The sequence below is a fragment of the Engystomops pustulosus genome, chromosome 1 (genome assembly GCF_040894005.1).
Source record: "Engystomops pustulosus chromosome 1, aEngPut4.maternal, whole genome shotgun sequence".
NCBI lineage: Eukaryota > Metazoa > Chordata > Amphibia > Anura > Leptodactylidae > Engystomops > Engystomops pustulosus.
In genome coordinates this window covers 256,218,371-256,234,365 of record NC_092411.1, presented here as the reverse complement: position 1 = coordinate 256,234,365, position 15,995 = coordinate 256,218,371, and the positions used below count along the sequence as shown (strand labels likewise).

The 15,995-nt window shown below is 41.4% G+C and overlaps 1 protein-coding gene across 5 annotated transcripts in view; it reads left to right on the top strand.

The window, feature by feature from the left end:
- The window catches only part of KLHL5 (kelch like family member 5), a 45,403-nt gene extending 31,254 nt beyond the window's left edge, over nt 1-14,149 (top strand). Inside the window, exons 4-11 of one of the 5 annotated variants that reach the window (XM_072125640.1) lie at nt 895-1,091; nt 5,866-6,078; nt 7,938-8,124; nt 9,124-9,348; nt 9,680-9,842; nt 10,221-10,433; nt 10,610-10,781; nt 13,409-14,144. In XM_072125640.1, coding sequence (XP_071981741.1) covers nt 895-1,091; nt 5,866-6,078; nt 7,938-8,124; nt 9,124-9,348; nt 9,680-9,842; nt 10,221-10,433; nt 10,610-10,781; nt 13,409-13,465 — 1,427 coding nt within the window. In that variant the 3' untranslated portion in view covers nt 13,466-14,144. Of the gene's footprint in view, nt 1-894; nt 1,092-5,865; nt 6,079-7,937; nt 8,125-9,123; nt 9,349-9,679; nt 9,843-10,220; nt 10,434-10,609; nt 10,782-13,408 lie in introns of all 5 variants that reach the window. The other 4 variants (XM_072125650.1, XM_072125674.1, XM_072125666.1 and 1 more) reach the window with 4 other exon arrangements.
- The last annotated feature ends 1,846 nt before the right edge of the window (nt 14,150-15,995 follow it).

Genomic DNA, 15,995 nt, shown 5'->3' with positions numbered 1-15,995 from the left:
TGTACAGCAAGGGTTAACAGGGTATGTGTTTTGATTTATTGTTATCCAATGATATTCTTCCATGTGAACTGGAGTGTAATTGGAGAGTGGGCACCACCTGAGCTTGGGATGACTAAACCCCTGGACAGGAAGGCCGCAACCGCCAGCCACTCCGGTATTCTGGGCCCTGGCTGCCTCCAGGCCCCAACAAAAAGTTAGGCCCCAGTGGGGGATGTTGCAGATGCTTCAGGGGGCATCACCAGAACCCGTTTAGGGCTCCAGCTCCCGTCAATATAGTAATTCTTACACACCTCCGTCCTACTGGGGAGCCTCCCCGCTGCTGGTGCTCCAAGCGAACCCAGAAGGATACTTTCAGTCTGAAACCTCTGCTTGGTTTGGTTGCACAGCCACATTGAGTAGCAGGCAGCTTCACTATGAGTATTGCACTCCCACATAGCACATGCGCAGAATTTCAAGTCAAGAGGCTGATGTCACCAGCAGTGGTGGAGGCTACGGAAGAGGGAAAGAGGTGCGTAAGAAGTGTTGTGGAAGGGCGGAAGCCTTTTAAAGACAATTGAACGTTTTAAGGGATTAGATGAGACTGGTTTGTTTCAGGCTTGACAAAAAAAAGTCTCAAAAGAAGTACAAGAAGCCAAAGTGGTGATAAATCCACCCATGGAGTCTCATTCTTCAAGGATCATTGAGGGTTATCAGAAGATTATCACTAAACAAGGACCTCCTCATTTAAGTGATTTGGTAATCTGCAATTTCTGATTTATCCCTATGACCCCTGGATGTCTCATGGAGATGTCCGAAGATGTTGGTTGTTTATATAACCTACACACATTTTTGGTTGTAGATGCTTTGACCATATTGAGTTTTCTACTGGTTTTAATGGCTGTATCCTGCCTGCAGGTCGCCTGGAGTTGAAAGAAGACAACATTGAGAGTCTCCTGTCCACTGCTTGTCTGCTGCAGCTGTCTCAGGTTGTTGAGGCTTGCTGCCGATTCTTAATGAGACAGCTTCACCCCTCCAACTGCTTAGGCATCCGATCTTTTGGTGATGCTCAAGGATGTGCTGATTTACACAGAGTGGCTCATAATTACACAATGGTGAGTATCCATATCCTTCATTAAGGCTAGAATCTGTGAAATCTGACATGAGATCCACCTTCGTTAACATAACACCACTGTTGTAATTCTTTTATTTCTCTGTTCCTGCAGAGCATGCCCACAATTCTCCCATACAAGTCAGTGCATCATTTCCAGATTACAAGATCATATGACCCATGGTATAAAGCATTTTAGTCTTAGGACGGCACCTCAGGCAATATAGCTTCCCCCATAGTCGTGGGCAGAATAATGTATTTAAAGGGAGCCATCATGATCGTTTTCCATAGCATTTTTAATACTAATTCCCAATCTGCTTTTACAATTAACATCACTGCTTCCCGACCAGCAAGTGTCAACATCATTATTTCCTCACAGCCGTCACTCCTCCTCCTTCTCCCTCCTACTATCTTCTCCTCCCTCCTGCATTATGAACTAGACTGAGATATTTGCATGAAGCAGGGTCAGCTCACATCTGCAAGAGAGAGGAGGAGGAGGAGGAGGAAGAGGGACAGTGAGGAGATAACAATGATGACACAGGAACTTCTCATGGCATTTTGCTGTCAGGGAGTCGGGTGTACTTTTATATAATTTTAAAAGGTGATGTAAATGATAAAAGCAGATTGGGAATTAATAGTATAATATATTAAAATGGCTATGGGAACCAGTCATTCGGTGAAAATGTAAAATCCTGAACACAGGTTCCCTAAAAAAACAAAACAAATCTACAAATAAAAAAAATATTAGAAAAATATAAAATGTGTGATAGATTCACTTTCATAATTAATAATCCACCAGGTTTAGGTCAATGCTAGTTTTTAGGGAATCTTTATACCAGTAATGTTCTTCTTCTGAGAAACCTGGGAAAATGCATGCAAATATCATCGAAATACGTTTTCTGTATTAAAGCTTATGTTTCTATGGAAACTAATGTATATCACAAACATATATAATATATTAGTCCCACCTATTTATGGAGCAATTATGTCTTGTGTAAGCAGTTAAAAAATGTTGAGTCCAAAGTCGTCTTCCTTCCATCTTGGAGATATAAATAGGCCCAGTTTAATATCTGTGTTGTTTTAAGGATTTTTTTATACTAGATGAATTGCTTGTTGTTCACGTCTGTAATAGCAGGTTGGCTGCACAGTTGTCAGTACATTTGGTGTAGTTAATGCTAAGGTTGAAGAATATGAATTGGATCCTTTAATGCCAGAATTTCTCAGATCGCAACCTGTTCAGGAAACAATCATGGAAAGCTTTCTAACTAGCTCGTCCTAATGGAAAGCTGTGCTCCTGGCACTCATCTCTTATTCTATCCATCTGTTTAACAAGGCCATACAGACGTGTATCAATGCCCAGCTCATTAAAGAAACACATTTAGAGCAGTGACTACTGTATCTTAAACAATTATGTTTGTGCAAAAAATATCTGATCTTATATCCACCCAAATTAGATAAAATACAAAAAAAAATTATTCTACTCTTTGGCTAATAGGAACACTGCAAGAAAACAATGGACTCATAGTTATGAGGCCAGTAAATTAATGAGAATTGAATTCCCATAACATTGTCATGAGAATTGTCTGAGAATTGACACTGACTATACCAGGTCAGTATGTCCCTACAAGGAGCGTAACTTAAGGGGGTACAGAGGGTGCAGTCACAACTTGGCCTGAGACGTGGAGGGGGCCCATAAGGTGTCACTTTCCTAGTTCTATAAACTATACATTATAGTCAGGGGCCTGGTACAGACTTGGCACTGAGGATTTTAGCTTCAAGTTACACCACTGATGCCTCATTACCATTATCTGTACAGGCATTCCTAGATAGGTTCCATAGCTTTGTACTTAAGTTGAATTTGTATGCAAGTCGAAACTGTATATTTTATAGTTGTAGATCCAGACAAAAATTTTTATTGCTCCAGTGACAATTGTAGTTTTTAAAATTTTTTGCTGTAATTGGACCTAGGATTATCAATAAAGCTTCATTACAGACACTTTACAGCTGATTACTGTAGCCTGGGACTAAAAGAAAGCATCCAGAGGTCACAGTGGGCAGAGAGGTCTGTGTTTAACTAGGGGTTGTCTGTAAGTCGGGTGTCCTTAAGTAGGGGACCACCTGTACTCTCTTAGCTCTTTCATTGGGCACATATGAGCTTTGTTAGCTAATGAGGATTTGAACCTGTGGATATAGTATACTGTTCTCCTATAGGACAGCTTATTACACTGACCAATGGACAACTAAGGCTAAGACTTTTGTTTATGGAAAATGTATTGTAAAATAAGAATGTGAGAAAATATAGTAACATGGCTCGTTCTCTTCTTATGAGCCATGTCCTGCCAGCTAAACTGCTCAGATTTGTCTTCAGAGGAGGAGTAGGACAAATTTGGGTATGTATTAGCAGATTTCTAGTAGTTCTGTAATAAGGGTCCAGATGATTTTGACAGGACAGGATAGATGTGAGCCTGATAACTCACTGTTATCTACCCCAAGACATCTGTGCCTTATAGCTATTTCACACAGTCTGTGATCACGGACCATACAGAGTCCTGGGCTGACCATGATGCTAGGGACTGGATTCTTTGTACCATATTGATGTATATGATGAGTGCCTTGAAGCCATAACAACAGAATATATATTTTAATTGATCATAGTGGAAAGCAGGAAACAAGGGAGTCCTTTCATCATATATATCAATATGATACAAGGAATACAGTACCCAGCAGTGTGGTCAGATGGTGACCCAGGACTCTGCACAACCCATGATAACATGCTGATCATGGACTGTATCTAAAAGCTTTGTTCTGTATTCTCCTCTTAATCACAGACCGAACCGGGCAGTTGACTAAGCAGTTTAGCAGAGTGGCCGAAGCAAGGAATCTTCATATACATATATTTATATAAAGTCTATCTGAACTATTTATTTGCTAAATATATTTGAAATATCAATGACTTTTGTTTCCCTTGGGGAGTTTGTGGTTGTTGAAAAAGTGGTTGAACTTTTTCTTCCCCAGAGAAAAATTATGTTATGCAAGACCCTGCAATCTTACCACAATCCCCACACAGTTACACATCACCGTTACAGACATGGAACTAATATAGAAATAATTCAAAGTGTTCCCACGGTGTTAAATGTGGTTCGATTTGTGGTTAAAAGTAGATGTGTACTGGTCGCCTTGATGAGATATACTGCAGTTCTGGCACAGCTCTGTGGTATGGGATGGGTAGACGCCATACTTGCTGGAGACGTTCCTAGATGCAGCTCAGTGTGGTTAATAAGTAGAAAAGGGGGGGGGGGTGTTGTGCTGCTGCTGGATAAAAAAAATTAAAAAATTAAAAATATCCAACTGCAAAACGATTCATCGGTGCCTTTATTAGAGCACAAAATAACAGATCATTTACAAGGTCAGAATGTAAAAAAAAAAGAGAATTAGAAATCAGAAAATAGAAATGATTTATGAAATGAAAACCATAGTAACACATTGTAAAATATGAAAAATGTCAATCCATACCAGCAAACTGCAAAGGCTTTACCCAGCAGCACCACAAAATCGTGTTTTTCCTGATTTTCCAGTATTCTGCTATAGTAGTATTTTTTGAATTAGAGAAGGGGCCCAATAGGCGGACCATGAGGGTCAATGTTAGGCACCTTTGGTTATAGAAACTCATTGCATCCTTCAAATGCATTGCAAGGGGAGCGCTATGACATTTCAGTGTCATAAAAACCCCTTAGATGCTGTGGTCATTAGCTGCTGTGTCATAATTAGTGTTATCACCAATAATGGCCAATGGAGCAGGAGATGTCAGGTACATATGTTGCATTTTTTGCAAAAAATCCCTTCCGGAAATACCATTTGGGGTTGAGAGTGTTATGTATAAATACCCCCCCCCCTCCCCCCAAACCTCAGTCAATTGAAGAAGAGATATAAAAAAAGATTTGCCAATACCTATGTACCTATGTAGTTATTAATGAGGAAAAGTTAGTAATGGAAGAAGTTAAAGAGGTTCCCCAGTGCTTGGGGCTGATTGGTGATTGGACCCTCACAGAGCACGAGAACGGCTCTGTAGTACCCCCGTTGCTCTGTGCTCCACTTTCTATGTCAGCAGCATGCGCAACCGGCTGCTCTCTTCATCTTAGTGTACGATGGGGGTACAACGGATCCATATGGGTCCCACCACTGAGACCCCCACTGATCAGCAAGTTAGTTTGTATGTTGTATGTCACTGAATAACCCCTTTAAGTAAGGAGTTAGAATAAAATAATAATAATAATAATAATTCCTTTATTTATATAGCACACACAGATTACGCAGCGATGCACAGAGCTTGTCATATCGGTCCCTGTCCCCATGGGGCTCACAATTTAATCAATCTACCAGTATGTTTTGGAGTGTGGGAGGAAACCAGAAGGTTCCGGAGAAAACCCACACAAACACAGAGAGAACATACACACTCTTTTGCCAATCTATACCAGCAAGGCTGTAGTGCTAACCCCTGAGCCACCGTGCTGCCAAGGTCTGGTGTAAGCGGCAGGAAACCTCTGGGTCAGCCTATTGACTCAAGTTTTGTTCTGAGAAGAAGAAATGACCCCAGTCTATCTCTGATTACTCGGGTGGATCTTATTTTATATTTCTAAACCACCTATAGGTGGGGAGAAGGTAACGGGAGTTGTAGGTTCACAACATTCACTGTGCCAATAGTTGAAAACCTCTGCTTCTAAGAAAATTTTGGCTGCATTAGGTAGAAGGTTTATGACTTCACTACTTTTCATTTTCAGGCACATTTCATGGAAGTTATCCAGAATCAAGAGTTTCTGTTGCTGCCGGGGTTAGAAATTGGTAAATTGTTATCAAGTGATGATATGAATATCCCTAATGAAGAAACCATCCTGAACGCCTTACTGACCTGGGTCCGGCACGATGTGGAACAGAGACAGAGAGAACTGAGTAAACTGCTGGCTTATATCCGCTTACCTCTGCTGGCACCACAGGTAGATGTATGACTATAATATCATCCTGGATAGAAAGACCTCCATATAACCAATAGAAAGCTGGGAACTGAATTTCCCATTATTTTTTTTATTAGTTTTTCTTATGAGCGCTGGAAAGGAAATACATTTGTCTTAGAATGACATTAATTGTATTCATAGCGCATCTCTATTCAGAAACGGAGCCTGGAGTATACCCTAGTGATAAATGAGCAAATAAGACCTCTGGGTGCCACATTACTTGTGATGTGATGTCCACATTATCCAAATTATTAATTTTTCATATTACAATTGTGCCATTCTACTGTATATTTGACAGAATTGTTTCTGCTAAAAAGGGGTTGACTGTTATTACAAAACTTGACCAGTGTAAGTATAGGTAAGGCCACCGCAGGGAGGAGGACTCCTGTGATGTCCAGTGCCTTGCTGGCTCCCGGGGAGATGGAGGGGACCATGCGGTCATTAGTGTATGCACCTCCATCCGTCATAACCAATTGCCCAGCAATGGTTGGAGGGCGTGCTGATGTCTTTGGCATGCACAGAGCTGGATTAACCATGGCACTCTTGGAGCACCAGCGCCGAGCCCCTGGTCCGGATTATCCTGCAGGGGCCCCTGGCATGGCGCTCCAAGAGCCCCAATGATCAGGCTTGGCAATAAGCCCCCGCCAACATCTAGCAGCAAGGCAGGGGCTTCTGGCCGTTTGGACTTTAAGCTCCTGCCCGTCACTGTATATTGCTCGAAGCGGCCGGAAACAGCTGCACAAGCACTATTACTGCAGGTGGAGCAATGTGGCCGAAAGATAACCCCAGCGCGCATCGCTCTCTGTACATGGATGCCCGGCCGCGTGATGCCGCGCACCTCTTCCTGTCCGGCAGCCAAAAGAAGTAAGAAAACCTGGGAGCCAGCCGCACCAAACTCCAACCACTGATATGGGAATGGTTATTATGGAGGGGGCAAGCATACAATAAAGACTGATGACAACATCATCATATAAACCTCAGCTGCTACAGAACTTCAAAATACATACCTCAGCTGCTACATAACCTCATTAATAATAGGTAATACATACAGTGATGTCATAGTACCGAGGTAATACACACAGTGATGTCATAGTACCGGGGTCATACACACAGTGATGTCATAGTACCGGGCTCATACACACAGTGATGTCATAGTACCGGGCTCATACACACAGTGATGTCATAGTACCGGGCTCATACACACAGTGATGTCATAGTACCGGGCTCATACACACAGTGATGTCATAGTACCGGGCTCATACACACAGTGATGTCCTAGTACCGGGCTCATACACACAGTGATGTCCTAGTACCGGGCTCATACACACAGTGATGTCCTAGTACCGGGCTCATACACACAGTGATGTCATAGTACCGGGCTCATACACACAGTGATGTCATAGTACCGGGCTCATACACACAGTGATGTCATAGTACCGGGCTCATACACACAGTGATGTCATAGTACCGGGCTCATACAAGCATTAATTAATAAATTACAATACCAGGCACTACCACTACACTGTTTTCAGCACTGTTTCTAGAATAAAATGAAGAGGTCACAGCACTGGTCTAGCTCCAGATGTTGAGAAACTACAACTCCCTGTATACTGCATTCTCGGAGAAGATCAGAGAAACTGTGTGGATGTGGTAGTTCAAGTGCCGAAAGCTCTTGGCCTCAAACCATGGAGGTGACTGTCTGAAATGATGACTACCACGATGGTAGCTTACCCTCTTATTTGTCATTAACCATAAATAATTCAGAGAACCCTTTAAACCCCTTATACCCACTATGAGAAACTTTAAATTTAGTTATTAATACAATGTTATCTTGGTGATAGTTTCTTGCAGACATGGAGAATAATGCACTATTTAGGGATGATATTGAGTGTCAGAAATTAATCATGGAAGCCATGAAATACCATTTATTGCCTGAGAGGAGACCCATGCTACAGAGCCCCCGCACCAAACCCCGGAAGTCTACGGTGGGGATGCTGTTTGCTGTTGGAGGGATGGATGCAACTAAAGGTAAGAGGTTGTTATTCCAAGTCTGAATGTGTAACATTAAGGATACATTCACACGAACATATGCGGCGGGTGTACGTTTGCCGTGATGAAGAGGATTGGTGGTGACCCCTCCCCTCTCTGTTGCAATGCATGGCGCACGGTGCCGTAACACGGGGTAAGATAGTACATGTGTGCCTATTGCCATCTGTGGGGGACGTACAGGCACCCCCTCCAACGCTCATGTGAATACACTCTAAAGGGGATGTAGCAAGTTTCCATGTTTCACAGGATAGTAGATAACAGTCTGATCAGGGAGGGTCTGACTGCCGAGACTCCACCCATCATGAAAATGGACCCTATGATCAAGAGATGGGGTTGAGTGGCAGATTGAGCATGTTCCACCGTTCCATTCCTTTGTATTCAGATAACTGGGGGGTCTGTTCTTATGATTGGTGGGGGTCCCGGCAGTAGAACATTCACAGCTGAGATTGTTATCCCCTATCCTGATAACATGCAAACTTAGAAAAATAACATACTTAAATGTATAATTAAGTCCAATTCTGTATTACTTCGTAACATTTGGCATTGTATCATAGGGTTGCTGGCAGCTGAGACTCCTTCTAGTGTATCAGAAATTAATGCCAAGTGTAGTGCAGGATGGAAATCATCAAAAGCACATGATGCTGTAGAAATATTCAGTATTAGTGGAAAATGCAGAAAACACATTAATTAGATGTATCTGGCAAGATGCCAATTTTTCATTAGGGATGAGATGTGTTACAACTGACAAAGAACGGAAAGCATATTAATATTTTTTTAACATCACTCAAAATGTTTCTTTAACCAAATTTGGCATAATAGATCAGCATCTATACTAGACCATGAAGATGGATACTTACTAATGAATATATACGGATTTCTGACCAAACTCTGACCCTTGACCCTACCCTTATACTTCTGTTTTCAGTCTGTATGTGTATAGCCAAGTCATCATAGTAATGAAATCTTTTTGATATCCAGGGGCAACCAGTATTGAGAAGTATGATCTGCGGATCAATATGTGGATGCCAGTGGCGAATATGAATGGACGGAGGCTGCAATTCGGTGTTGCCGTCTTGGATGATAAACTGTATGTTGTTGGGGGAAGGGACGGACTAAAGACGTTGAATACCGTTGAGTGTTATAATCCTAAAACCAAAACGTGGAGTGTCATGCCACCTATGTCTACACATCGCCATGGACTTGGTAAGACTTCCTTTTTTTTGACCTAAGAAAAGCTTGATAATGTTCCATGGTATTATCATCCCTGTGCTGTTTGTCAGTTACATTGTATATCTTAAGAAAAAAGATGAAGAGGATTCAAAAAAGGACAATACAAATAATTTTGTATGTTACTGCTAAGGCATCTTTGGAGGACTTATTCCTAGTCTGGTTGCTCCTCATCAAAGATTTCCAGTGGGATAACTTCATATTTTCTTATGTGCCATCATATATCCTACAATTAGAATAGTTGTCTGTTTACTTCTAGTACTGCTAATAAATATTCACCAGCTTATCCCCCATTCGGGTTTATTAGGTGTGGCTGTTCTGGAAGGTCCCATGTATGCTGTTGGTGGCCATGATGGTTGGAGCTATCTTAACACCGTGGAGCGTTGGGATCCTCAGGCGAGGCAATGGAACTTCGTTGCTAGTATGTCAACACCAAGAAGCACTGTTGGTGTAGCGGTCTTGAGTGGAAAGTGAGTATTTTTATGAAGAAATCTTCCCTATAGATGTCTCTTAGCTGTGTATAAGAGAAATCTCAAAGTGATATTTTAGTGATGTTGACTATACACCATTGATCTATAAGTAACATATATCTATAATAGATAATGGCATGGAATTATTTACCCTAAAACAAATTAGTTTTCCACCTTTAAAAACCTACAGTATCATTAATAGACATAGAGCAGTTGAGTTTTATAGCTAAGGTAGCAGTTAGTTTTGCTTTTCCATTTAAACTATTTCCATTAAACATATTTCCACATTCTTGTTATTAAATTCATATTAATAATTGCAACTTTAAGCTTTGGTGATTCTTTGAAGAATTGGCACATGTTGGTTTGATTGTCTTCCAGGCTTTATGCAGTGGGTGGTCGGGATGGAAGTTCTTGCCTCAAGTCTGTAGAATGCTTTGATCCCCACACCAATAAGTGGACCTTGTGCTCGCAGATGTCCAAAAGAAGAGGGGGAGTTGGGGTAGCCACATGGAATGGTTTCCTATATGCCATTGGGGGACACGATGCTCCTGCTTCGAATTTAACTTCTCGACTTTCAGACTGTGTAGAAAGGTAACCCTATAAGTTGGTGTATTTTCTCTTAACCTGTAGTCAACTATTGCTGTAGTTTAAGAAAAGTGTTGCCCCCTCAGGTTTCTTATTTCCTTTAAATAACCTTCTATATTTTGTGTAAATTTGGTCTGGATTTAGATCTTTACACACGTTTACTATTATGTTTATTTTATCAGGTATGATCCCAAAACGGACATGTGGACTTCAGTGGCTTCCATGAGCATTAGTAGGGATGCAGTAGGTGTCTGTCTGCTGGGTGACAAGCTATACGCTGTTGGTGGATATGATGGCCAGAGCTATCTCAATAATGTGGAGGCTTATGACCCACAAACAAATGAATGGACACAGGTTAGTAAAACGGCATCTTGCAAAGACTCAGTTATAAATGATACCTGTGTGTGTCAAAAATTAAGACAGAACCGATGCCCGTTTTGTCTTTTATATGGACATACATATTTTACAGGGGTTTTCCCCCAAAGCAGGTTAGGCTGTATCCTTAGGCTAGAGCCTAACTTGCTGATCGGTGGGGGTCTCAGTGATAGGATACCCACGGATCACTACACCTGTACACCTGTCGTACTCCAAGATGACCGCAGCAGTTGGTCAGGCATGTACGGGCTCCCCCATTCATGTCAATGGAGCTGACGGAGATCGCCGAGTACAGTGCTCAGCAATCTCCGTCAGGTCCACAGAGATGAATGTGGCAGCCCGCAACCTTTCTGGTTGCTTTGTGGGACAACCCCATCAAAGTCTACATTAAGGGGGGTACAAAACCTTATAAAGACACAGGAAAGATGCATTCTTACAATGTAGAACTAAAACATGATGTGAATACAGCCTAATAGTAACTTTGCCAATTAAGGCAGCCTTACATGTGTGTGGAGACTTCCAGCTATTGGCGCTCCACTGCGGGATTCTGGGAAATATGCAAATATGTTTTTCAGGATGGTCTAAGGGTCTGGCTATTTTGTAAAACAGCCCCTTTAACATTAAGCATGACTTTTAAGAAGCCTTGTGTTATTATATGGGATAAAAGCCAAACCAGGGGGGGTTTTGGCTATAAAGCCTCCCACACAGCTAGACCAGTTCCCTACACTGTACTGAAGAGATGCAACCACGTCAAAACAGTGCTGTCTACAGTTGGGAATCTATTCTTTCTCGGATAGATGTACAGGTTTGACTTTAATCCGGAATAATGTAATTAGGCTTCCTGAAAGTTATGCTTGATGTTATCTTACAAGGTAGCCAAAATGTTTTCCTTATCCAATCCTGGAATTGCCTAATAGTAACATAATTTAAAGTTTTTGTCTATAAAAGCAAATGCCTTTTAGCTTTAGTGATTCTGGAGTGTCTTTTCTTAGAACTCTACAAAAAGTCAATCCTTTTTTTAAAAAAATGTCTTCTAGAATTTGTTTTAATTAATTGACAGATGAATGTGTCAATAGTGTGTGTGCCTAGAGTAGGGTATGTGTACTGTTAAGTTAGGGCAAATGCATCATGCCTTGTAAATGGCAAGACAAGGATACCTTGGGCATCCAAATTTACAAGGTCGGAACTTCTTAGTAATTTCGTCATACGCTGCACTGTATTCACTAGTGATTAAAGGAATTCTACCTTCAGAAATTTACTTTGTAAAGTAGATCCAGTGGTAGATGCCCAATGGCAGCATCATCCATAAAGTGTTTTTTATTTGTCTTGGTATGCAGCCTGTTTCATAAAAAAAGTTCAATTATTAATATGCTAATTTGTTGTAGAGGCCACTGTGGCATGCTATAGCCCCTGTGAGTTCTGGGGTCTTAGGCTATTGCACATCCCCAGTAGCCCCGGAGAGTTGCCTACTTGTGTGTCTAAGCCGATTGAACTCTGTGGCATGGGTCCATGCATGTACCGTGGTGGTGCCAGAGGAGAGAAGTCGCAGTGGTGCTGAAAGCATTGCACAACTGAAGTCGGCAGAGGACCAGCAGCTAATGCTTTTGCACAGCTCCCCTAAAGCTGGATGACTGGTTCACAGTTGGTGTGGATGTGCAAGAAGGTGTCTCTGCAGCACTATTGGGGCATGTAAAAGCCTCAGCCCTGGAAGCTCACAGAGTCTATTACAATTTTTTGTAGGAAACCGGCGTCATAATAGGACATATAAAAAAGCACTTTAGGAATGATGCTGCCATTAGAAATCTACCACTGGATCTACATCAGTAAGATTTCCTTTAATGCTGGCGCACACCCTAGAGCAGTGGTGGCGAACCTGTGGCACGGGTGCCAGAGGTGGCACTCAGAGCCATTTCTGTGGGCACTCAGACCATCACCTCAGGACAGAGTTCACCAAATAGGACCAAATCCACCAAGTCCCAGGCAACTTAAGAGATGCTGCTCTCAGCACTATTTTAAAGCAACACTTCATTGGCTGCGGGAAAAGTGAGAAGGTGTGGACAGAACTGCAATATCTTTGGAGGTTCTCCTGCTGGACCAACCATTTTTCCTTTACAGAGGGACCCCTGAGAGAAGCTACAACGAGAGTCTGAATTTGCCCTCCTTCTTTCAACTGTATTGGTGGCCTCAGGGGGCGATACAATTGAAAGATGTGAAAGAACAGGTAGCAATAAATTACTGCTTAAAATGCCATGTTGGCACTTCACGGGAAAATAAGTGGATTTTGGTTGTAGTTTGGGCACTCTGTCTCCAAAAGGTTCGCCATCACTGCCCTAGAGTATGCGGAGGCACCCGCCAGAGTATGCGGAGGCACCCGCCAGAGTATGCGGAGGCACCCGCCAGAGTATGCGGAGGCACCCGCCAGAGTATGCGGAGGCACCCGCCAGAGTATGCGGAGGCACCCGCCAGAGTATGCGGAGGCACACCAAGAGGTTAAAAAGAATTGTAAGGCTGGTTGCACTTCTGTAATTAAGGGGTGACTACTGTAATTGTTTTCAGATTGGTTTTGACATCCACACATTTACATGAATTTCTCTTTGCTCTTACAGGTTGCCCCATTGTGCCTTGGTAGAGCTGGGGCATGTGTTGTCACAGTGAAGCTATAGCTAACAAGTTTTATATGTGATCCACACCGCCTTTCCCAATCCCAAAGAGCTTACACAGTCACGACTTATCTGAAGGACATAAGGCTTTGTTGTGAATGTTTATAGGCTACTACTATTATTTATCACATTCTATCTGCACAGTTTATAGATGTTGATCATTTATCTATGAGAGAGTATTTAACTCATTATATTGGACCAACATATGAAAGACAGATATTTTATTTGCTTAAGTTACAGGTGCATTTGCGGGGCAAACTATGTATTGGTCCATGTATTAGTATTATGTTTATGTTTTTTATTATCTGTACAATCTCATACAAAGCCATCGCTTAACGCAAAATCAAAGCAAGTGCAATCAGGGCCCCAGGAGCTTTATTGGGGGCCCCTATTAGGGGTAGTGACCCTCAGGTCACTCATGTATACATTATACATGGAGCTCATTTTAGGTGAGACTGGAGGATGACTTGGGAAGGATAAAAACTGTAGAAAAATATCTTTTATGTGTTAATGTTTTACCTTGTGACTTGATTTTTTTTTTTTGCTTTATTTGACCAAAGTTGTTTTTGAATATGTTATCATTCCTAACAGGTCATTATTTTCAGACCGGTGATATATCAAATGTATGTTTAATTGTATTTATTGGAATATGCTGTTTTGTAATGTGAGTGCAAGTGGGAGAGGCAGGATATTAGGTAGCAATATACATCTATTAAATGTTCTGTTCCGCTTTCTTGATATGTAAAGTGAAGCCTCCTCTATTTTACCTCATCAACCAGAGATTCCTGTCCATAAAATGGCCTCAGATGGAGGGTCATGTGATCTCTATCCGTCCATGAACCATCACCCTGCCAGGACCTTATGATTATTGACAGGAATCTCTGGCTGATGAGGTAAAAGACAGGAGGCTTTACTTTACATATCAAGAAAGTGGAGCAGAACTTTTAATAGATGTGTAAAGGTAAGTTACTTAATATTCTGCCCCCCACACTTACACAAATAACAAAAAACATGAGGTTATGTGGCCAACCCCTTTTAAATAAAATAAAAGGGCCAGAATGGCAAGTAATCTAAAGAAAAGTAAGCTTTTAATCCTCTGTTCCAAAGCTTTCTTGGTCCCCACTGATTTCTGCTTCCTGTTTCCACTCCACACCCAGGAAATCAGATTCCAGCCAATCACTAGAAGAGGTTGGTCATTAATGCAGTGGTGATTGGTTGAACAGTCTTATTTGTGTGTTGAAAGATTGACCAACCAAGACAATGTAATTGTACAGTAAATCTTTGAAAGAAACCCACCACATAAATAAAACTAAAAGAAAAAGCTCATAATGAAATCTGAACATGTTGACTGTTGCCATGGTGAAACTGCAAATCATAAGACTATGGAAGTTTATATGTAGGGCCCAGTTCACACCTGGGCTTCCGTTACGCTCTTCCGTAGCAAGTGTCCATTAAGCTCTTCGTTTTAGGAGAGCGTAACAGAATCTAAAAAACAAGGGTAAGTAGGAGGTTTTTCCTCCCGAAATAGACTTCAATGAATCTAATGTTACGCTTCCATTATTCATAACATTAAACAAAGATACAGGCGTCTGCACTACTTTTTAACGCCGGTGTGAGGCTTAAAACAGACACCCTAAAATAGAAGTGGAATATAAAATATAATTTTCCCAAATTAAGCATTCTAAAAGTGAAAACTGACCCATTCACTGCTAATTAAATAAAAGGGGTCATTGAAGATCACATAGATAACAACTACCCAGAATCTGCACTTCTCGTGTCCGTGGTTTGTGTCCACTTTGGCAGCTTATACTCCATCACTAAAATGGTATAAGCTTACTAGACACAACCAATGGATAGGTATGACACTCTTTCTGGAAGAAAGCAGACTTGTTGATTGTACCTAATATAGCCCCTACAAGCCTACGCCAAAGGGAAAGGGGTCTGTTCATAGATAGGCAGACCTCCTGGCTAAATTTGGTTAGAATCTATGGAACATGCACTCCAATGCTTAAAAATCCAAAGATAAATATGAAAAATAAAAAAATAATAGATCCAGTTGTTGCACATGGAGAGACCTATAAGGAATATATTATGAAGCTGTATGTCAGGAGATAAAAGAACGTGACAACATAAAGAACCTATGAAGGTCAGAACATCAGTATAAAACCCTAAAATATATAAAGAGTAAACATTTTGAAGCCTTTTTTTTTGTTTTAGAAATGAATACAGCTAGTGATAATAGTAAACTTTATAATCTACTCTGAGCTACTCTGCTCACTACTGGAGAAAGAAGCAGTAAAGGCACAAAGTATCTGAAATAGTTCTGGGTTCCTGTCCTTACCAGAAGGATAAGGATAAGCTAGTGATTAACTCTTTTTAGATTCCTAGAGAATATTTCCCTTCATAATTCAGCTGCCTGAGGAGAATAGACTATCCAGGGACTGTCTATTTTTTAGCTTTGTGTGGATATAGGACAGAAAACTGATTTACACAAAGCGTTTAAATAAGGAAGAGCGAAAGAGGAAAGAGAAGG